Source organism: Watersipora subatra, chromosome 1, assembly GCF_963576615.1.
Source record: "Watersipora subatra chromosome 1, tzWatSuba1.1, whole genome shotgun sequence".
Taxonomy (NCBI): Eukaryota; Metazoa; Bryozoa; class Gymnolaemata; order Cheilostomatida; family Watersiporidae; genus Watersipora; species Watersipora subatra.
Window position 1 is genome coordinate 4,307,740 of NC_088708.1, and position 23,370 is coordinate 4,331,109.

General features: G+C 36.4%; 3 protein-coding genes across 6 annotated transcripts in view; 2 read left to right on the forward strand and 1 right to left on the reverse strand.

The window, feature by feature from the left end:
* Positions 1 to 19,728, forward strand: LOC137390685 (MAGUK p55 subfamily member 7-like). Of its 2 annotated transcripts, XM_068077272.1 has the most exons (16): positions 1 to 61; positions 906 to 1,052; positions 2,506 to 2,589; positions 4,887 to 5,018; positions 7,013 to 7,094; positions 8,779 to 8,864; positions 9,501 to 9,572; positions 9,929 to 10,125; positions 10,290 to 10,396; positions 10,711 to 10,785; positions 13,076 to 13,174; positions 13,739 to 13,816; positions 13,930 to 14,023; positions 14,238 to 14,346; positions 17,876 to 17,998; positions 19,517 to 19,728. In XM_068077272.1, the coding sequence occupies exons 2-16, from the start codon at positions 912 to 914 to the stop codon at positions 19,691 to 19,693; spliced, it is 1,656 nt and encodes a 551-aa protein (XP_067933373.1). In that variant the 5' UTR covers positions 1 to 61; positions 906 to 911; the 3' UTR covers positions 19,694 to 19,728. The 2 variants fall into 2 exon arrangements, with proteins under 2 accessions (XP_067933373.1, XP_067934106.1); XM_068078005.1 differs by lacking the exons at positions 7,013 to 7,094; positions 8,779 to 8,864 and adding an exon at positions 11,021 to 11,050 and having other exon boundaries at positions 10,711 to 10,788; positions 13,070 to 13,174.
* LOC137410597 (uncharacterized) lies at positions 14,469 to 16,113 on the forward strand. The gene is made up of 5 exons (XM_068096044.1): positions 14,469 to 14,481; positions 15,100 to 15,163; positions 15,219 to 15,295; positions 15,482 to 15,572; positions 15,732 to 16,113. The coding sequence occupies exons 1-5, from the start codon at positions 14,469 to 14,471 to the stop codon at positions 16,111 to 16,113; spliced, it is 627 nt and encodes a 208-aa protein (XP_067952145.1).
* The window catches only part of LOC137392106 (uncharacterized), a 19,276-nt gene continuing 15,627 nt past the window's right edge, over positions 19,722 to 23,370 (reverse strand). For all 3 annotated transcript variants that reach the window (XM_068079008.1, XM_068079571.1, XM_068080363.1), the window contains 4 exons: positions 23,167 to 23,332; positions 22,749 to 22,977; positions 20,946 to 21,214; positions 19,722 to 20,843 (listed from right to left, as the gene is read on the reverse strand). In XM_068079008.1, the coding sequence (XP_067935109.1) occupies positions 20,693 to 20,843; positions 20,946 to 21,214; positions 22,749 to 22,977; positions 23,167 to 23,332 (815 nt within the window). In that variant the 3' untranslated portion in view covers positions 19,722 to 20,692. The remainder of the gene's footprint in view (positions 20,844 to 20,945; positions 21,215 to 22,748; positions 22,978 to 23,166; positions 23,333 to 23,370) is intronic.

Consider the following 23,370-nt stretch of genomic DNA (forward strand, 5'->3'; position numbering starts at 1 on the left):
TAGAGACTGAAGGGATGTAAGCGATGAGTGCAGAACGGGATACTAAAAAGTCGCACTGACTGTAAGAGTCTTATGTACAATTATCTCTGTGTTCGCACTGCTATTTTATAGTAGGGTTACATTTGTACATTTTATGCTCTATTCATGTTGGGTCGTCTCGTCTCCATTCATAGTGGATTGTTCTGTCTCTATTCATAGAGGTATGTCTTGTCTCTATTCATGGAGGTATGTCTTGTCTCTATTCATGGAGGTGTCCTGTCTCTATTCATGGAGGTATGTCTTGTCTCTATTCATGAAGGTATGTCTTGCCTCTATTCATGGAGGTATGTCTTGTCTCTATTCATGGAGGTGTCCTGTCTCTATTCATGGAGGTATGTCTTGTCTCTATTCATGGAGGTATGTCTTTGCTCTATGTGTGAAGTTACATCTTGTCAAGAAGACCCATATGTATTGGTAAGGACAACAGTCATAGGGGACCGGAGTCTTTAGATCCAGTGTTATAAATACATACACTAGATGCGTTCTGTTATTAGATTTCAGCCAGTGTATAGACTGTTTTATAGACCAGCATCACCTAATCCATTCAGATAAATAAAATACCTTAAACATATTTCTGCGAGTGAAGTGTCAGCTCACAGCGAGTAGGGACAAAGCTATCATTTATTACACATGATTTTAATGCGCCTTCAAGGATTGATGGAAGAATGCTCAGAGAATGTGAGCATTCTGTTGAAGAGCTCATGAGATAAAAGCTTTTCTAAGTAAATTCTTATTAATCTCTCTGAGTTGTCTTGCTCCTCTAGCCTATTTGGTATCGCTAAGAGAAATGTGCTAATATGGTTCACTTTAGCATGTGGTAGTTCTGGGGAGCGTGTCTGCTCTGACTTTGTTATATCATTTAATAGCGCTGAATGCCTTGCATGGACTCCTTTGTTCTGCCTGAACCAGATGTTACACTTCTAACAGTCAACAGAGTCGAAGATAGAATTAGACAACTAAAGCGAGTCGGGCATGTTCCATATACTCAGCATTCGTATGAGCTAGCTGCTTTGGTAAGTGTCTTGTTTGCACAAAAGTGCTTCAGGTATCTCGAGAGTGTCGGGCAACTCCATTTTTGTCGGACACTAGAATTTCAGTTTAAGCAGCAACATTCTATTGTCAGCTACGGATGTTTCTCACGGCAAAGTAAGTTACAAATCTGAACATTTTATGAAGATGGTTAATATATTAATAACTTATATCAGACTATAAATGCAGAAGCGCAGTAATAGATAAGGCCTCTCATAGGCTCATACAGATACCACCTCAACTGAATATGTCCCAGAACCTTCAAATAGTTAACATAGTTGACCTCTTTGCTATTAGTCATTACAGATGGGGCTTTAAAATATAACGTAATCCCTTACATTAAAACTAAAACATTACACTGAGCAAAGTTAATATGCCTACAGCTTCTATCATAGGTTTAGTTAGTAGATAATCAACTGATATCAGTGTAAAATTTAATTATAAAATCAGATAATTATCTTTGCCTCGATGAAGATAGCACAAGTAGCTATTGCATATTTTGAAAGCAGTCATTATCATAGCTAATCCTTGGTAAGTGTGCTTTTCAAAGCCTGGGAGCTGTCTGTTTATCCGCCCCTGTCTCCCCTAGCCATGCTGATAAGGGTGAATAGTTTAATTGCAGCTAATTTCTCCTTACAATGCAGAACATTTGTCCATGAATTGGGGTTCCACTAATGCGTGTTTATCTCTATTGATTTGTTTCCATGTATATGCTACGGTCTTTCCTTTAGTCACACCGCAATCTGGCATAATACTTTAAAATCTTTCTTTGTATGCTACAGGCTTTTGTTCTAAATTTTCAGCCTGCCGAATGTTATCAGTTTTTCTTTACAAATCTGTGGATTTTCTCTGGATGATATGGAGTTGGCATGGGCTGGTTTTTTGCCCCAATTGATACAGGAATAAAACTATTATCTTCAAAATTGTCTCAGCTATTCTGATGTGGATCTGCTCATTAGAAATTTTTTGCCTCGATATCTTAGCGACAGAATCAATGAGGGAAAATAACTTCGGCGGTATAAAATATCGAGTCCAGTCCCTAGTTATGTACTGCCGTGAAACTTCTTATGGCACGATGAGATCCTAATGACAGGAATCTTTGATATCACAGACAATGCATTTTACTAGCAATAACATTTATTATGACCTATATAAAAATTTTGTGCTGTTGATTGGCTAAAGAAGAGATCTTATATTTAGCGCTCACAGACCCTTTTCACATGTATCACTATACACGTCACAAATAAAGCACTCGCTTGAATCTGAGCATTTCAAAAAATGATCTCATTCAAAAGCTTACATCTCTGGCCAGGGCTAGTCTACATAGACAAATATGACATCAAGTTGTAGCTGATGTTTCAGGCTTATATAGGTCTTAAGTTCATTTGAATGACTTCAATGATGCAATCACATCTTAAACCATAGCACTTGCTACAGGTCTATGAAGAATATAGGAACAAGTTCTATCTGGTAGATGAGGCCAAAGAGCTACTGAATATCATGTCTCATCCAAGCATCAGGGTAGGTTTCTACTTATATATACTTCCTGTGAAGAACTTTGCCACTCAATGGCATTGGTGACTCTTTAAATGGTTCCTCACTCAGATACATGGCATACTGGCTCTGGTCATTTCTCTTGGCTGATATCACATTACAGAATAGGACCGCATTATTTTATTTAGATAACATCTTACCTTTTTTTAGCAAGTTTTTAACTATTTTACACGCATTTGACAAACAAAGGCCTGTTTATTTCGTTAAAAGGCTTAGAACCTGAGAATTGTAATCATATGCGACGTGATAAGATAAGATGCGACGTGATAAGATAAGATGCGACGTGATAAGATAAGATAAGATACTCGTGATTGACTTTTTAAAACATTAAATTACACTGTTGCAAAAATAATTTGAGCCTAAAAGCGTTGATTTTAGGCTAAAAGCGTTAATTGTGAGTTTCACTTTTTGTCAGCAACTATTCATGTGTTAACATCTCCTTTAGTGTATAAGTACGTATATCTTTTTTAATTTATAGATATTAATACTGAAGTTTAAATATTCAATATATTAATAATAATAAATATTATATTAACATTCAAACACCAGTCAACAAAAGCAGTGTTTGTAGCCTCATTCTGCTAATAAATATGTGGTACGCTTGAGTCTTTTGAGACGAGCATTATTCAGCATCGCTCATTCGTCGAGCATTGTCTTTAGAATGAAGCAGTAATAGTAAGAATACCAAAAACTGGATTTACGAGTCGATATCTATTATGGAAACCATCTCAAAAGGGTAATTCTAGCTCGTAATGCGTGTATTTGCCCGCTATTGTGTGCCAAAGTTAAATGAGAAGCAAGCGAGTAATTAACTTCATTAAGCAGCTGCTCAGCTGTCACTGTTTCTCTGCTATTGATTCCTTTGAACAGCGCACTAATCTCCTATTGATCAGCGACTGAGTCACACATGCGTCATTCATTTCATATTATGTCGTTTCTCCACTTGTCTATATTACCTATACTGACACTTCGTAGTAATATACTCATATATATGCTACGAGAGAGCGGGTGGTAGTCACTTACTTAGACTATCAGTGTTAAGAACAAGCTCTAGTGAACGGTGAAACTTTAAAATCTTATGCCTTACAATAAGGTGTTTCCACTTTGAGAGTTGGACAAACACAGCTTTGGTCAATCTACATGTATATGAGGATTATTCTGATGCTGGTTTTATGCTTTGCTTTTTTCTCACAGGTTTTTGGAAAACTTAATCACTGCAGTAACTATAAAGTGATTATTTGTTAAATTTTAAGGACGAAATGCAAAAGAAGTTTGTTTGACATAAGGCCATCAGCTGTTATAGATAGTATGAACAAGTACTCTATTTACACTAACATATATAGTCTGTTATAGATAGTATGAACAAGTACTCCATTTACACTAACATGTATAGTCTGTTATAGATAGTATGAACAAGTACTCCATTTACACTAACATGTATAGTCTGTTATAGATAGTATGAACAAGTACTCTACTTACACTAACATAAATAGTCTGTTATAGATAGTATGAACAAGTACTCTATTTACACTAACATGTATAGTCTGTTATAGATAGTATGAACAAGTACTCTATTTACACTAACATGTATAGTCTGTTATAGATAGTATGAACAAGTACTCTATTTACACTAACATATATAGTCTGTTATAGATAGTATGAACAAGTACTCTATTTACACTAACATATATAGTCTGTTATAGATAGTATGAACAAGTACTCTACTTACACTAACATGTATAGTCTGTTATAGATAGTATGAACAAGTACTCTATTTACACTAACATATATAGTCTGTTATAGATAGTATGAACAAGTACTCTACTTACACTAACATGTATAGTCTGTTATAGATAGTATGAACAAGTACTCTATTTACACTAACATGTATAGTCTGTTATAGATAGTATGAACAAGTACTCTACTTACACTAACATATATAGTCTGTTATAGATAGTATGAACAAGTACTCTACTTAAACTAACATGTATAGTCTGTTATAGATAGTATGAACAAGTACTCTACTTAAACTAACATGTATAGTCTGTTATAGATAGTATGAACAAGTACTCTATTTACACTAACATATATAGTCTGTTATAGATAGTATGAACAAGTACTCTATTTACACTAACATATATAGTCTGTTATAGATAGTATGAACAAGTACTTTACTTACACTAACATATATCATATAGATAGATGTTCAATTAAAAAAGTAAAATTTTAGTGGGTCAAGAGGTTCTTGCCTGTACTATTGACAGGCCTTGTTTGATGTACATGACAGAGTAGCCAACCAGGAATACCTGCCAGCTCTTCCAGACATTCTTCCTCAGTGTGATGACAATGACAGAGCTGTGAAAATTGTGAGACTTTTGAGAAATGATGAGCCATTGGTAAGTTATCATCTGTATTAAAGTGTTATAAATTGTGGTTTTTATTTCATAATGTGATACAAGCCGAATTTTTAGACTACAGCAAATAAAGTTCATTTCAACACTTTCGTAGTCCTTTGTATTAGTTTTAATAAAAGTAAACAGTCATGCCAGCTGGCTGCGCAAGGTGTTCTCCTTTTGTCTGTATTTCTAATTCTTGATAAGAACAGCAATCCTTGTACGTATAGGAAGGCTCTAATCTGGCTATGGGAACTTAAATTCAAGTCACAAGGTCTTCGGTTACAACATGCCGTGTTACTCGCACAAAGTATATCAACTACAGAACACTTTGGTCACGTTATCATTGAAGCAGATTCGCTTTAACAATTTGTATAGCGCTTAATAATGTAATCTTTTGGAGCTAGCATTGTATAGTAGAAAAGGCTCTCACTCTCAATGGCCTTTCAATGTGAAGGCTTTCACAATTTAAACATGATAGAAGATTTTATGTTGAGTAGCAAGTTTTTATTATTTAGAACTGGTCCTATATCTAAGGTAGTGTCAAAACTACGTTTTTTCACTGTTTGAAATCCAGATCCAATTAGTTCAAAATGGATCTGACTAAAATCAAATTGCCAATGCATGTCAAATCATATCTATCAAATTACCCACCTTATGGACACAGTTCAAATCCTTAATCATTAAGTTATGATTTGGAAATATTTGACGAATCTTCAAGTACAGAAACATATAATAAGCATAGCAGTGTTCGTGGTACGCTAGGTGATTGTCAGTTTTTCCCCTCCATTATTCAATTGCACAATGGTACTACAATAATTTATGATGAATATTATATATTTCTATTGTTATAATTAAATTATGGGCTATTAATCCACAGAAATTTGTTATCATACAAAAAGATGAAAAAGCTTAACTTAATGAGGGTTAAGAAGAACTAGCAGTTGGATACAAAAACTAGACTTTCCTGCAGTTTGCCATTTTGCTATTTTACAAACAAGAATTTCAGCTATCTGTTTACAACCTAAAAAATTTTTGATTTTCACCACTGCTCGGGGCTTTTTCATATTGTAGTACGTGTAAATGTAATACCAACTTTCCTTAACAGTAATTTCACAATACACCTTAGGGTGAAGTAGTCGCACTAATTTTTAGCTTAGTTTTATAACTGATAATATAATCCTTAAAACAGATACATGGAAACATATTCCTTAATAATTCGACTTGTTTGTCAAATCCTAAATCACTTCATTTAATTTGCACATTAACTCTCAAATCACTTTTGCATCTGTCCATCTAATTCAGTGTAAAATTAATTCAAATCACCAAAGATTTGTTTCAATTGCTTAGGCTGTCACATTCAGCAGACAGCTGATTTGGGCACAGCCCTGTTTGTATATATTGAGATATCATACTAAAAGCGTGACATCAATTTTTATATTAAAAAAGGCAATATTTGAAAAACAGCTTATTTTAATTCAGATTACTAATGCATCCAGAAAATAATTATGTATAGTTATTTATTAGTAGCAATCAGACCCTTGTCTTTCATCGCTCAAGTCTAGTCAAGTACCTTGATAATAAGCCTAATTGTCGTTAACCGTTTTTTGCTAAATAATTCAGATCTTCCTTTGTGTTTGTCTCTATTAGTATGAAAGAAGTTATACTGCTATTACAGCATCTCATTTTACCATGTTTAACCATGTCAGCTGATCTAGAGATTGAAGACTACCTAGCTATTTGAATTTGTATGATGCAGACTTTCGTTGTAATATGTAGTCAGCTGTAACAGTTTAGAGCCAACTGAGTGTTGCCCATTTGGGAAGCCGAGGAAAATAAATCAAAATTATCATTTGGTTTAAATCAACCAACAACAAAAAGGCTGCTTATTACAGTTTTAAAAACTCGTTGTTTTGTTTTAAAAGTTAATAAATGGCAAAGTGTTATCAAGTTTTAGACACTATCGATGTCAGTGAAATGAACATGCTCTTGTGCAGGGGGTGACCATAAAGAATAGAGATTCTGATGGCGTGATATGTGTCGCTCGAGTATTCGTTGGTGGTCCTGCTGAGCGCAGTGGTGAGAAAACTAAGTTCATTATGTCCATATACTGGGCACATATTAACTTGTATTTGTTAGAGTGGGAACTATCGCTAGCATTAGCTAGTAGTAGCATTAGCTAGTAGTGGCATTAGCTAGTAGTGGCATTAGCTAGTGGTAGCATTAGCTAGTAGTGGCAATAGCTAGTGGTAGCATTAACTAGTAGTAGCATTAACTAGTAGTGGCATTAGCTAGCAGTGGCATTAGCTAGTGGTAGCATTAGCTAGTAGTAGCATTAGCTAGTAGTGGCATTAGCTAGTAGTACTATTAGCTAGCAATAGCATTAGCTAGTAGTAGCATTAGCTAGTAGTAGCATTAGCTAGTAGTAGCATTAGCTAGTGGTAGCATTAGCTAGTAGTAGCATTAGCTAGTAGTAGCATTAGCTAGTAGTAGCATTGGCTAGTGGTAGCATTAGCTAGTAGTAGCATTTGCTAGTAGTAGCATTAGCTAGTGGTAGCATTAGCTAGTAGTAGCATTAGCTAGTAGTGGCATTAGCTAGTAGTACTATTAGCTAGCAATAGCATTAGCTAGTAGTAGCATTAGCTAGTAGTAGCATTAGCTAGTAGTAGCATTAGCTAGCAGTGGCATTAGCTAGTGGTAGCATTAGCTAGTAGTAGCATTAACTAGTAGTGGCATTAGCTAGCAGTGGCATTAGCTAGTGGTAGCATTAGCTAGTAGTAGCATTAGCTAGTAGTGGCATTAGCTAGTAGTACTATTAGCTAGCAATAGCATTAGCTAGTAGTAGCATTAGCTAGTAGTAGCATTAGCTAGTAGTAGCATTAGCTAGTGGTAGCATTAGCTAGTAGTAGCATTAGCTAGTAGTAGCATTAGCTAGTAGTAGCATTGGCTAGTGGTAGCATTAGCTAGTAGTAGCATTTGCTAGTAGTAGCATTAGCTAGTAGTAGCATTAGCTAGTAGTGGCATTAGCTAGAAGTGGCATTAGCTAGCAGTGGCATTAGCTAGTAGTAGCATTAGCTAGTAGTAGCATTAGCTAGTGGTAGCATTAGCTAGTAGTAGCATTAGCTAGTAGTAGCATTAGCTAGTATTAGCATTAGCTAGTAGTTGCAGTAGCTAGTAGTAGCATAGGGTATTAGTAGCATTGAACATCATTTAGGCCAAAACCTTTTCTTGTTATGATATAGAGTGTTTTACATAAGAGTATTTCAGCATCCGAAGCCTTCTCAAACTGAGATTAACATGTAGGTGAACATTTCTTTTAAATATTCAAGACAGACATTTGCTTCCATTGGCTTAATAATACATATACATGTACATATATTGGTTTTTGTGCAAATATACAAACCACTATGCCACTCCTCTAGATGTCTTATGACCCCTCATGATAAATTAATTAAACACATTACACGTTAATTATGCCCCAAAACACACTTGTATGCTTTGGCTCAAGGTTCACATGATCCATCACATGATCCATCACATGATCCATCACATGATGTTGCTAAGTAGTGTTTAGCCAACATATTATTTAGCAAATTTGTTGCCTGTCATTTAAAAATGTTACTCAATGAACTCAGAAAAATACATATGAATGTTAAAATTAAAAAACGACAATTATTTTCAAAGAGATGAGTCGTTACAGATGTAAGCATTGTCCCCTGCTATAGTTAATGCTGGAGTAGCCATTACGCTGTGGAAATTTCAGGTTTGGTACAGGTTGGTGATGAAGTGCATGAGGTCAATGGAATACCTGTCAGAGGAAGACCTATAGAAGAGGTTGTACATATACTGGTACTGAAGTTATGCACATGTTTTCATGTTTAGCACCTTTAAGCATGGCTATACGAAACTGCTTTGTGTTTTTAAAAAATTTCTAAAACAGTCTTTGCTTTGGGTAGTGAACAAAACACCAGGACCAGGTTTTGAAGGCACTTCCAGGTGTTTGTGAAACTTCAGTATAATTGAACTATAATTAAGTTATGTTTGCATTAAAATACCAGTCGTTCTGAATGTTTTGTCCTGAAACTTAAAATGTAAGTACATACTATTTTTGCTTAGCAGTTCATCAACGTGTTTTATTTGCATTTCAGTGAGTATAATTAAAGGTATTACTAAGGATAAAACAGTGGAGCTTGAAGAGTCTTTACTTTGCAGTTCTAGAAGCTTCTGTGGGCAGTGTTACTGTTTGCTTTGTTTGGACATATTTAAAAAAATCTAACTAATGCATTGAGGCTAAAATTATGTGAATGCAACAGGAGGTTGGATTCATTTTATGTTAGCTAAGACTGGCTGCTAGTAATCGGCTAATAAACAGACCTGCAAGAGTTTCCTGAACATTTTGTATTATTGAGCATCATTCTAACTGGGAAATAAGCGTAGACTAGTAAAGAACGGCATCTACTGAGCAGCAGATGTTGCTATTTATAGAACTCTTGTGATGGCATGATAAGCCTCAAGCTCATCCCAGACTTCATAGATGAAACACTCCCCAAAGATAAGGTAAAATTACAAAAAGCTACGCTAGATTTATTCTCGAAGGTGAAGGTGTCTCATCTACCACTCTGCCCAGTTTATATGATTTTTAACCCAAGGGTTTACAATTACATACAAGTCACCACAGCGTGCTCAAGTGTCAATGACTAGCCAGCAGTCACTTCTATTTGTGTCAGGACTACATTGGTTGCTATAAAGGTAGTTCAGCATGTGTAAGACTGTGTATATTACTAACAGGCTTTGGAGAGCTATTTAACTTGACTTGCATCATAAAAACAATAATTTAAAAAGTTACTAAAGCTCTCTGACCAGCTGCAGCGCCAGACCACCAAGGTTGGTGAGCAACATCATTATGTCTGTAGGTGAAGATAAGAGCCCGCTTCTCCTATGACCCTTCAGCAGACCTGCTTATACCCTGTCAGGCAGCAGGCCTCTCATTCGTCAGCGGTGATATCCTTGAGATACTTAATACGGATGATCCGCTCTGGTGGCAGGCTAGGCTTTTTTACGACCAATCCAGCAAAACTGGTTTGATTCCCAGTAGAACTCTGCAAATCAGGTGATGCATTATTCTGCTTGAATAGTGCCCTGTGTAGCCAAATGTACACAACTGTTAAGGTCCATTTAGTATCTTTGTACATTAAAGACTTTAGGATGATTTTGTACTAATCTGTTGGTATAATGTAATCTAAGGCTAAATTTTCATGCTACACTTTTACACAGAAGGTCAACGGAAATGTACAATAGCTCAGCGGGCAGAGGAGCTCCTGGTAGTCCAAGCTTACCAAGAAAGATTTCTCCTCCACTCACAGGAGTTTCTCAAAGTATGGGTAAGTAAGTGATCTGAGGAGTTGGTAGACTGATGATAGATAGCATATGATATCATATGATAGCATATGATAGCATATGATATCTGGAACCTTTTTGAGACAATCATTCTCAGTAATCCTAGATCGAGATTCTATTTCTGGCAAAAGACTTTTGTAGGCACAAAAACGTTTAGGTTACTCAGAAAAATGCATGTATGTATTCTGGCTGTTTTTAAATCGTTAAACAGCGAACTGAATGACAAATATTTTTTATAGTCTTTTTAAAATTTTTAGTGATTTCATTGTCCATGATTGTGTGTACGTTGCATTTTTAGGAAGTCTTCTAAGTCCACGACTTCAGCGAAAAGTGAAAAAGCATAGGAAGACAAAATGTCAGGCAACTATTATAGATGGTAAGTATTATGCCTGTTCAATCCAGTTAATATATATGGTAAGTATTAACCCTGTTCAATACAGTTAATTTATATGGTAAGTATTAACCCTGTTCAATACAGTTATTACAGACGGTAAGTACCATGCCTGTTCAATGCTGCATGTAAGATTTAGCATGCCACACTAGTGATGTTTTACAAGCCACTTACTTGTTGCTTTATTTTTATTGATACAATTCATTGTTATTTGTAGGTAACATAGAGTTTTCCACGATTGATGAAGGTACTATATTGTGTTCTCTATTTTTTCTTCCTAGACTTGGTAGATGCATGCTTGTTTATATTTGTATATGAAGTTAGTAGTAATTCACATTGTATCTACAATGTAGATCAGAAGAGCCTACTTTTCTGGCCAATTTAAAACTCAAATGATATTACTAGTTCTGGTATTGAGCAGAAGTTGTCCTCTCTTTGGGTAATGAAGTTGATAACAATATTAAGTTTTTGAATCAGCACTTTCATCTTGTTTTGGTGTGCAATAATAATAATAGTACAAAATTTCCTACAAAACCAGAAAGGAAACTTTCAAAGCAGAGCTATCCTCATAATATTTACTCGCAACCTGTGCATGAAGATATGTTGATTATGTTTAGGTACATATAAAGAATGATAGCATCTGTGTTTAGTCCTACGGAAAACCGTTATATTATGGTTTCTTATTTACACAACATTTGAAGCTGAGACTATAGGAGAAGCATAGATCTACCTTAAATTGCTGTGAAGGACATAACTAACATATACATAAATATTCCTTCAGATTGTTCAGATACTGGCACTTTTGGTTTTTGTTTCCGAAGTGCTTTTTGAAAACTCATAAGGTAGTAATCAATCTTGAGTTGGCAAAGGTGCTAACTGTAAAAATGAGCTCTTTTACATCATTTGCAATTAACAAAAGATTTTATTTTCATCACATTGACTGTTGACATATAACTGTTGACATATGACTGTTGACATTTGACTGTTGACATATGACTGTTGACATATGACTGTTGACATTTGACTGTTGACATATGACTGTTGACACATGATTTTTGACATATGAATGTTGACATATAACCGTTGACATATAACCGTTGACATATAACCGTTGACATATAACCGTTGACATATAACCGTTGACATATAACCGTTGACATATAACCGTTGACATATAACCGTTGACATATAACCGTTGACATATAACCGTTGACAGATAACTGTTGACATGTGACTGTTGACATGTGACAGTTGACATATAACTGTTGACATATAACTGTTGACATATAACTATTGACATATAACTGTTGACATATAACTGTTAACATATAACTGTTGACATATAACTGTTGACATATAACTGTTGACATGTGACTGTTGACATATAACTGTTGACATATAACTGCTGGCTTAATTTACAGTCATCACAAGCAATAAAAGTAACATAGAGCTAAAACAGCGAACAACAAAGAAGCACTTCAAATGCTTCTCACCTATCAGATCTCTGGAAGCAATCTTCTGCCCTTCTAACCCTCATTTGCTAGGTCTGTTTGAGTCGGAACTTAAAATATAGGTGATTTCATGTACCCGGTATAACTTTCAAACCAACATGTAAGACTCATCTTTCCTTCTACATGGAAGAGCAGTTTATTGCTCTTGACTGCAGCCAGCCATGCTAGGTCTGGACATGCAGTTGTCGATGGTTTCTTTCTGGGCTAGTTGGCGCAGTTTCAAATAGAATATTGGTATAAATAGCAACACCCAGTATTTCTCTTGACATTACCATCGACACATCCTCAGTTGTGTTCATCGACTGTAATAATCAAACCCGGGCCTTACCTTACGTCTTTAGTATTAGATCGCACAAAATTCTACTGTTGTAATGAGGCAAATATACCAAGTACTGAATAAAATACTGGAGTTGTGGGTACTTGAAAGATACATCAACTCTATATGTAGGATGTGTCTTTAGTATATCAGGTAATGCTGTATATAGTAATAATAATATTAGTAGTATATTAGCAGTACCACTCAGACAGAAAAAGAGATGCAAGATTTTACACAAATGGCTTTAAGGGATGGAAAAATCAGTGACTACTCAGCTGGACTATTCAACTTCCTAAATCTAAACTAACAGATTCACTTTACCACAGTCTTCTATAATGTCTTTCACCTGTTTTGCTATGATAGGTATTTTCATTTGCTAAGGTCAGCAGGCGATCTATTGCTTATATAGTTTATTGCTTTTTGATATCTGCAAATACAGCCGAACATGACGGCAAGCCAAAATGTTTGCAATGGAAAACCGTTTATGAGGAAGTGCAGCTCTACAAGCCTCCCATCGGAAGAAAGAGACCGCTAGTTATTCTCGGTGCGTATGTTCCATAGCTCTTTCATACTATGGCAACAATGGTCTTTCTGCTGTAGCTGTGCAGGTAACCTGGTTAATTGTTAGCTAGGTGTACGATACAGCATACCGGTAACAGATTCCTTGGAACAGTGTCTGAAAGGAAACGAGAACAGAATTCTATTCATTTGAAGTTAGCGTGACAAACTGACCTGGCTAATCAGATTATTAGAGAGTACTACTCCTCTGACACGGCATCATATGCCCATCAACCATGTTGTTATGAGTTGACCAAACTAGCTGAATGTCTAGACTGTGTGTATAGCCACTATAATATCAACCACCTCAAGCTATAATAGTTAAATGCTGTGCACCCAGCACCCCACCGGTAGAATATGTTTTGCTTATTTGACGATCATTTATAGTTGCCATTTCTTTTAAAATACATATGATAATAAAAACATCTGAGAAATTACATACAGCTAGTATGATACATAGCTGACACTATACAGTCATAGAAATGCGTTTGAGTATATTTACTGATGTTGTATATTAATCACCATCCATAAACCATACTACTCTTCACAGGTCCAAAGCATGTCGGAACACATGGCTTGAAACAGAAGTTAGTGAAAGACAACCAGGAATATATATCTCCTGTCCCAGGTGCCTGTTCTCTTGTGTTCACATCGTTGTATGTTACTGATGCAGAACAATAATGCAATCAGAGATGCTCTGTGCATTGCACTAGATTTCTATATTAATGTTATGTCTTGTAGTGACATCAAGACCAAAAAAGCTGTTAGAAACAGATGGCAAGGACTTCATTTTTATATCAAAGTTGCAAATGGATAGTCTACTGCAAAAACAAAAGTGAGATTGTTATTATATTTGTTGTAGACAAGCAAGAAAACCTCCCTATGTTATGTTTGTGTCTACATATGCGCTAAACCGATGCCTACCAATAACATACCATAGTCTTTACAAAGTCACAAATCCTATGTGCTGTATTGCATGTAACTCGTCATTGTTCTGTCATTTTCTCTCTATCATGAACATCAGAAAAAGTTAAAATGTTTTTATGCAGGCTGCTAGAGTTTGGAGAATACAAAGGCCATCTCTATGGAATCACTATTGATAGTGTTCATGAAGCTATGGAAACTGGACACACTTGCGTGCTCGTGTGTCAGCCACAGGTTGGTTTTGGCAAATATGTAAGCTTTTTTAAACGTACACTTTTAGTTGGAGTATAAATGTGCATGCATAGCTTTTCTCAACTCATGGAAACTAGGCATACATATACGTATATAAATTATCAATGTTTGTCTGTTGTTTGCCTGTCCAGTTACATTTATAGCAATAATAGTTAGCAATGTAAGATTACCTGTGTACTAGATTTATTACCTGCGTACTAGATTTCAAATCACGACATTTAAATTACAAGTCCTTGAGTCCATATCATCTTTTCACACAGTCCATATCACCAGTCCATATCACCAGTCCATATCACCAGTCCATATCACCAGTTCATATCACCAGTTCATATCACACAGTTCATATCACCAGTTCATATCACCAGTCCATATCACCAGTTCATATCACCAGTCCATATCACCAGTTCATATCACACAGTTCATATCACACAGTTCATATCACCAGTTCATATCACCAGTTCATATCACACAGTTCATATCACCAGTCCATATCACACAGTCCATATCACCAGTCCATATCACCAGTCCATATCACCAGTCCATATCACCAGTCCATATCACCAGTTCATATCACCAGTTCATATCACACAGTTCATATCACCAGTTCATATCACCAGTCCATATCACCAGTCCATATCACCAGTCCATATCACCAGTCCATATCACCAGTCCATATCACCAGTTCATATCACCAGTTCATATCACACAGTTCATATCACCAGTTCATATCACCAGTCCATATCACCAGTTCATATCACCAGTCCATATCACCAGTTCATATCACCAGTTCATATCACCAGTTCATATCACCAGTTCATATCACACAGTTCATATCACCAGTCCATATCACACAGTCCATATCACCAGTCCATATCACCAGTCCATATCACCAGTCCATATCACCAGTCCATATCACCAGTTCATATCACCAGTTCATATCACACAGTTCATATCACCAGTTCATATCACCAGTCCATATCACCAGTTCATATCACCAGTCCATATCACCAGTTCATATCACCAGTTCATATCACCAGTTCATATCACCAGTTCATATCACCAGTTCATATCACCAGTTCATATCACACAGTTCATATCACCAGTCCATATCACACAGTCCATATCACCAGTCCATATCACCAGTCCATATCACCAGTCCATATCACCAGTCCATATCACCAGTTCATATCACCAGTTCATATCACACAGTTCATATCACCAGTTCATATCACCAGTCCATATCACCAGTTCATATCACCAGTCCATATCACCAGTTCATATCACCAGTTCATATCACCAGTTCATATCACCAGTTCATATCACCAGTTCATATCACACAGTTCATATCACCAGTCCATATCACACAGTCCATATCACCAGTCCATATCACCAGTCCATATCACCAGTCCATATCACCAGTCCATATCACCAGTTCATATCACCAGTTCATATCACACAGTTCATATCACCAGTTCATATCACCAGTCCATATCACCAGTCCATATCACCAGTCCATATCACCAGTCCATATCACCAGTCCATATCACCAGTCCATATCACCAGTCCATATCACCAGTTCATATCACCAGTTCATATCACCAGTCCATATCACACAGTCCATATCACCAGTCCATATCACACAGTCCATATCACCAGTTCATATCACCAGTCCATATCACCAGTTCATATCACACTCATTGCTCTTTTCATGTACTGCTTATCCTTTTCGCGATTGCACACACTAAATGAGCACTTTTTTTTATTAATTAATACAGTGTACCCTCGAGTTACGATGCACTTGTTATACAATTTTGTTTGCCTCACTATATGGAACACGAGGTATTTTTCGTCAGCGCCATTTGAGGAAGAGATCTTTTCAACTTTTTCCACCATACGTTATCAACAAAAAATTCTCTTGAAGCTAAAATTTGGCAGTCGATGTACTGATTATGACGAAATAACAAAAATGCCAATATGCTATTTGCCGAAATTCCTCCCACAACGCATGAAAGCGATATGATGCTCGCTATCTCAGTTCAGTGTTATTTGTTATTTTATAACAAAAACGAAACTGCAAACAGATAAGTGATAAAATTTTAGCCTATGAAAAAGTTTAAGTTTAGTAAAATACATACTAAAACTTAGTTTTAAGTACGTGTTTAGTAAACTAAATTCATTTAAATTAAATTCCACGTTTATGTTGTATGTCTGTCTCGAAAGGAAGAACTCCCTGCGGTATGTACAGCACATAATGTAATGTTACAAATACACTAAAGTTACTGTAGGTAACTATAGTTACTAAAGTTAACATATGGTTTGTTACTAACTTTTATTATGTACAGTACATATATAAAATTTTGATGATTTTTACCAGGGGGTGTTTGCATTAGGTAATTACTATGGGTTTCTATACCACTCTATACAACATTTTCGCCTCGCGATGACAACACTGAAACAAATTAATATCCTATAATTTTATACCAAATAATTTTTCATTGTAATCGTAGCAAAACAGACTTTGTTTAGCCATTACTTGCTGATATTTCACATTTACATTTAAGCACTTTCACAGTTATTTAATTTTTTCTATTAATTTATTTCAACTACACAAAACACTTTTTTCATGATATGAAATTTAAAAGTTAGTTGTTTGAAAAAGTTTAAAAACCTTTGCAGTTGTTTCATTTTTTCTCTTAATTAATTTGAACTGCACAAAACACTTTTAATGCTTCGAAGTTTGAAAGTTAGAATGGTAACTGTTATTATATGTTAAATAAAAATGAATTTTTATTACAAAAACTTTCGTTGTTACCTGAGCAATGCCGGGCATTCAGCTACCTTATATATATAAATGTGAGCGTTCATCTGTCCAGTTCTCGCAATTAAGTTTGAATAACAAAAAATCCACTTCGCAGAGGATTCGATCTTGTAACCTACTGTTCTAAAGGTGTCGAGCTTACCCATTAAACTACACCTTCAACTGAATATAGTGATCAATAATATTGAAAATATTCATTACATCGGTTAAAAATACGCATAATGACCTTGCATCACACGATGGACTCACTGTCTCATTAGCTGTATGCACAGCATTGCACGAGTAATAAAAAAGCTTATAAATAGTTGCAGGTAATGTAATGTAAAGGTAATGTAGTAAGTAAGATAATTCAATGTTTATAAGCTGTTTTTATTACCCATGAAACGCCGTGCATTCAACTAGTATGTTTCTATAATTCTATTTCGGCTTATTGATTTTGTGTTTGTAATTATTGTTTCAATCAGTAGATTCAGTCTAAGAGTTGATTGCGCTATAAACTTTCTCAACTGACCATGCTGTTTGCGCAATGTCTATTCGTGGCAGGATATATGCTTGTCTGGCCTCTATAGTTTTTCTATCTCGTGTTGAAAAGTAGATCAATTCAAATAGATTTCAGTTTTTGAGGTATCAGAAGCTTAAGCCTGGCTGATGTTGCCAGCACTTCTAGTATGACATGCTCCGCTTAATTCACAGACTCTGACAATATTGAGGTGTGCCAAGATCAAGCCTCTGGTGGTCTTTATCAAGCCTCCCAGCCTTGAAAAACTCAGACAGATGAAAGTGTACACCGGGGGCCATGCAAATACAAAGCTCAGTGTAAGTCGTGTATATACACATTTAGCCAGGTTGTTATGGTGGGTGTCCTATGCAAATGGCAGTAGCTATACATAGCTGCATATTGCTAGCTCAAGCAATTAACTTCATGCAGCAGGAAATCTGCAAGCCACTAGTAGCTTGCAGACACTTTGCAACTAAGAAAACTTTAGACTGAAAGACCTCAGCGTGGTAAATGTATACTTATTTTTTGTTTTTATCAGTTTCATGTTGATTTGCCAGACTGGCGTAGCCTTTTGTTAAAACAGCGGGTACGTATTGGGATACCAGCTGTTGTTGCACAAAAATTATCTCTGGAAAGATAATGTTTGATATGATAGGTAATTTTCAAGTGTGTGGAGGTGAAGGAAATAAGAGGGCAAAGGACACAAAGCATGAAAATGTTTGTGTAGGGTAGAAAAAGCTAATTAACTGACATGCATGGACTCTGCAAATGAGCCAGTCTGATGCATGAGGGATAGATTTCCTCTTAGCTCGGGTTTCTGGGGTATTTCATTGCTTTTAACAACTGGCAAGTCTGGGTCGGCTATGATGATGGTATTCATACGATGTGTCAGCAGATGGGCATCATTTTAATGTCCGTACGATGTGTCAGCAAGTGTACATCCGTCTGGTCTTTGCAGCATGCCATCTGGTCGGCAGCATAGTGTAAAATTTCAGCAATTGGCGACTCAGCAATGTCGGCAAAATAGAAGCTAGTTTTTGCCTTTTAGGCAGTAGAATCCCTGGCAAGTTTGGGGTTGTAACTTGTGGAGTCAGGATGAGCAGCACTGGAAAATCATGTTGAACAGCAATAAAAGCTGAATCTGGCATTAGAATGCCTGAAGCAGTGCACTTGTGAACAGCTATGAACATGTGAACAGCAATGAAAAGGCTTTCAATGAGCTATAAGGTTAGGTTTTTTAATGGCTGCAGGTCAGTGCTCTGCCTTGGTATGCTGCCAACTTAGTCCTAATGCAGCATTGTTTAGTTCCTGGTAATCTCTCACATTTGTGAGCTGGTATAGAACTCTTTACAAGAGCCATCACGAAACCACAAGTTATATACCGTATATTAGAGCAACTTACTACTGCTATAATATTAAGCCTATGGAGTAAATGTGCGAGCCATGTTCTCATGTAAATAAATGGTGTGCTCTTTATCATCTACCACTTCATAACACTATTATTGTTATTATTTACAGTTACGATTTATAATTATTATTTAAATGCCGTACCTTAGTTTTTATTTTTCATGTACAAGAGGAAATGGAACTACATGTACTAGATATCGTGTACAACTAGATATATTTTTTGCTGGCCACCCCACTAGCTCTTACAGTGCAAATCCCATACCTGCTGCATTATTCCTTATGTAGCAGCCGCTAGCTAATCCATTACAAATCCGACGAGTCATCTCCCTATTGTATGCGATGCTCCAGTTACAAGTGGGTCATAATGTTGTTATTTTCAAAAGTAAATGATTCAAAAATGGCCCTTATGTCAAACCTAAATTTTGCAGGCAAATGAAGTTGAGGAGATGGTGCTAGGCGCTGCTATGATAGAGTCTGTGTATAGTCAAGCGTATGATGAAACTATCATTAACACAGAATTTAATCAAAGCTATAACCAACTCATATCCATATCTCGTTCCGTCAATTCCACAGAAAACTGGATTCCCTCGAGCTGGCTGGACTGAAGTTGCAACAAACAATTGATTACAAAAGTGATATGACTATTATTTATTCTAAATAGAAAAAAATATCAAGAATACATATAAAGGTCAAGAATAGAATTTAAAGATAATATTCAAAGATTACACACATGCAATATATGCTCATTTGGAATATTAAGAAGCCATTAGGGAGCAATGAGATCTACACAGAAAATAGAAGTCTATAGCAAATCAGCACATAAAAATCTGCAGAATCATCAAACAAACATCAAGTAAAGTACAACATGATGAAACGATGTTCTAGGTAAATATAACCATGGAGCAGCATGGGCGAGCAGAGGCTAGCTTTAACGCGCACAGCAATGACATACTGCCAATAATTGATACAGCTATATCGTTAGACTATGGGCAGAGATGTGAAGGTTACGGGGTGAATGAATGACTGCACAAAATTCAAAGAAATGAAACCTGAATTAAACCCTAACTAAAAAGCAAACTGGATGTTTGATAACATGAAATAAAAGTAAGCCATTCTCATTGCATCATTTTTGCTTAAAGTAGGGAAAAATAGTATTTAAACAAATATAGAATAATGGTAGATATAAGAACTGTCTCTAAAAATATACTATGGCACAGTGAAGCAGGTGAATTATACTATGGCACAGTGAAGCGGGTGAGTTCTTCTATGGCACAGTAGGTAAGTTTCGCGGTACCCTTTAGCTAATTCTAATAGCTAGCAGATTTATCAGCAAGCATTGCTACATAGCTAATTCTAATAGCTAGCAGATTTATCAGCAAGCATTGCTACGATAAAAATTAATAGGAAATTAAAAAAGTGCTGAACACAAGACACCAAATTAAAGGATGCAAAACAGCTAAGGTAACTGAATATGTACCAATTACGATCTACTCAAATCATACCACAAAGTTTTTACAATGGACATCAGTAGCATACATGCACACGGTGAATGACAAGAAATTAATTTAATCACTATTTACAAAAACCACATAGGTAAATCTAGCTCAAGAGAGTGCCAACCCTAATGAGACCAGCTGAGAGAAGGTCTCAACCTTCTCAAAACCATCGATGAGCCTATAACCACACGCTAAGATGGCATCTCGAACATCACCACACCCAATTGGTAGCTGCTTGTTCCAGTCATTACCGGCAGCTCTGCAATATAATGACATTATATGAATAGAAGGGAACATCATAGAGGTTTGATTTGCCAGCTATGCATGCTGATGTATTTGATGTGATGAGTATGCCACACACCTGAAGAGTACAGAAACGCCAGCATATCCTGCCGCAAGACGCTTGATGTTGGCCAAACTTGCATCTTCTTCAACCAATAAAAAAAATCTGTCAATATATGTTGAAAGGAACTGAATGATGCACTCGCGAATTGTTGAGCAGAAGTTGTCCCTCTCCTTCATAGGCTTATCACTCATCTCATGGATGTAGTACCAGACAAACATGTCTCCAACGATGGTGCCGACGTCATATATCGGATTGCCAAGATGACTCAGCTCTGAGCCGAAGGCCTAAAAAATACAATTTTTCTTTTCAAAACAAACAATGTGGAAAAGGATGTAAGCTGCATAGTCACATGAAAAAATTTCTATAGCCTCCAGCGCTGTAGAGCAGAAACATTGAAGACTTCCTAGAGTATGACCGAGTTTCAACTGAATACAAGAGTGAGGTCTCAAAATGGCTAATAACGACATAGTCAGGTAAAGCATTGGTGACACAATCAGGGATTTTGCTGTGAATCTACTCTCATTGATGGAGATATACTTGAGCTTGATGATAAAATACACAGCAATATGAAATATATGTCAGCCATATTGACTGCAATGTGACGATATTGACGATATGTGCAGTGCGATATGTGCAGTGCGATATGTGCAGTGCGCTATACGCAGCGCGCTCTGCGCTATGCAAACGCATGATTCTTACGAGAGTAAATGTCTGTTGAGTAAGAATGAGCACATGTTATTTGTGTCTGTATCTGTATCTGTTAACATTGCAATTGAGTTTTTTATGCTTTTCTATGTGCTTATTCACTTTGTAAATGTGTGTGTTATATTTGTATTTGTAAATACATTTGTTATGCTTATGTACTTGTTTGTTACATTTGTCGGTTATATATGTGCATGTTTGTTTGTTCGTTTTATTTACATTAAATCATAACATAACAAGATAATAGAAAAAGTAGGGTGCGATGAGAGTCCATATGCGCAGTAGAATGGCTATTCGAGACGCAGAGCCTGATTTAACAGAGTAGATTTTTAATGAAAAAAACAGAGTTGTCTAAGCAAAGAAATCAGAACAAATCTATTCCAGCGAGTACGGCTTCGAAGCAGCCCTAAAAACCATCAACTATCAATTTTCTTTAGCTAAATTAGCAAGGAATTCCATGAAGATGACACACGATAGCCCAAACTGTCTATGACCACCAGTAAAAGCAGGTTTGTACGGTAGTTTGTAGCTTGTGTATATGATGGCATTTGTGTACAAGACTATTGTACAATTCATAGTCTTGCGCTATGCATGATGTAAATTTGCTAAAAATACCTAAAAAAGACGATATCCAGACATAATTAAGTGCGGACCAACCTATGTACTTGAGATAAGTGACTAAGTGCAGACCAACCTATGTACTTGAGATAAGTGACTAAGTGCAGACCAACCTATGTACTTGAGATAAGTGACTATGTGCAGACCAACCTATGTACTTGAGATAAGTGACTAAGTGCAAACCAACCTATGTACTTGAGATAAGTGACTATGTGCAGACCAACCTATGTACTTGAGATAAGTGACTAAGTGCAGACCAACCTATGTACTTGAGATAAGTGACTAAGTGCAGACCAACCTATGTACTTGAGATAAGTGACTAAGTGCGGACCAACCTATGTACTTGAGATAAGTGACTAAGTGCGGACCAACCTATGTACTTGAGATAAGTGACTAAGTGCAGACCAACTTATGTACTTGAGATAAGTGACTAAGTGCGGACCAACCTATGTACTCAGACCAACTTATATACTTCAAATAAGCGGGTCAAGCACTTACTAGGATTCTGCCACCGCAGCCCGAGTCTTTAAGAACAATGTTATTAGCTGTAAAGTTGCCATGTACCACAGACTTGGATAGCCCAACAAATTTGGCCGATAGCGTGTCCATTTTTTGTAGAAACTCTTTGTCACCAAATCCTTTGATTTCGGAGCCAATGATAGTCTGAGCCCTCCTTAATGGTTCCTCAAAGACTCGCCTTACGATTGTCTCCCTTTGTGTTCCTCCACTGCAAGATGATGGCTTATTGACAGCAAAAACATTTATTTCATGTGACATTTTTCTTGTAGTTAAGTTAATTAGAAGCAAATTAATTCAAAGCTAAAGCTAAAATGTAAAGCTAAAATGTAAAGCTGAAAGCATGAGTGCTATACCTCAAGTACGGAATATATAGAATATATAGATATATGAGACTCACTAAAACTTGGACTGAAGCATCTTGTGAATATGTGTGTTGGCAGCGTACGTCTTCATGGTTAACGCTGATAAATACTGGCCAATAGCGACTACATCACCCGTCGTCAGTGTCATATTTTGCAGGTGCTCTTCCATTATATGACAATCAGAATCAGCTTCCAAAATCACTGCAAGTAGCAATATCCCATACTTGATATTACATGGC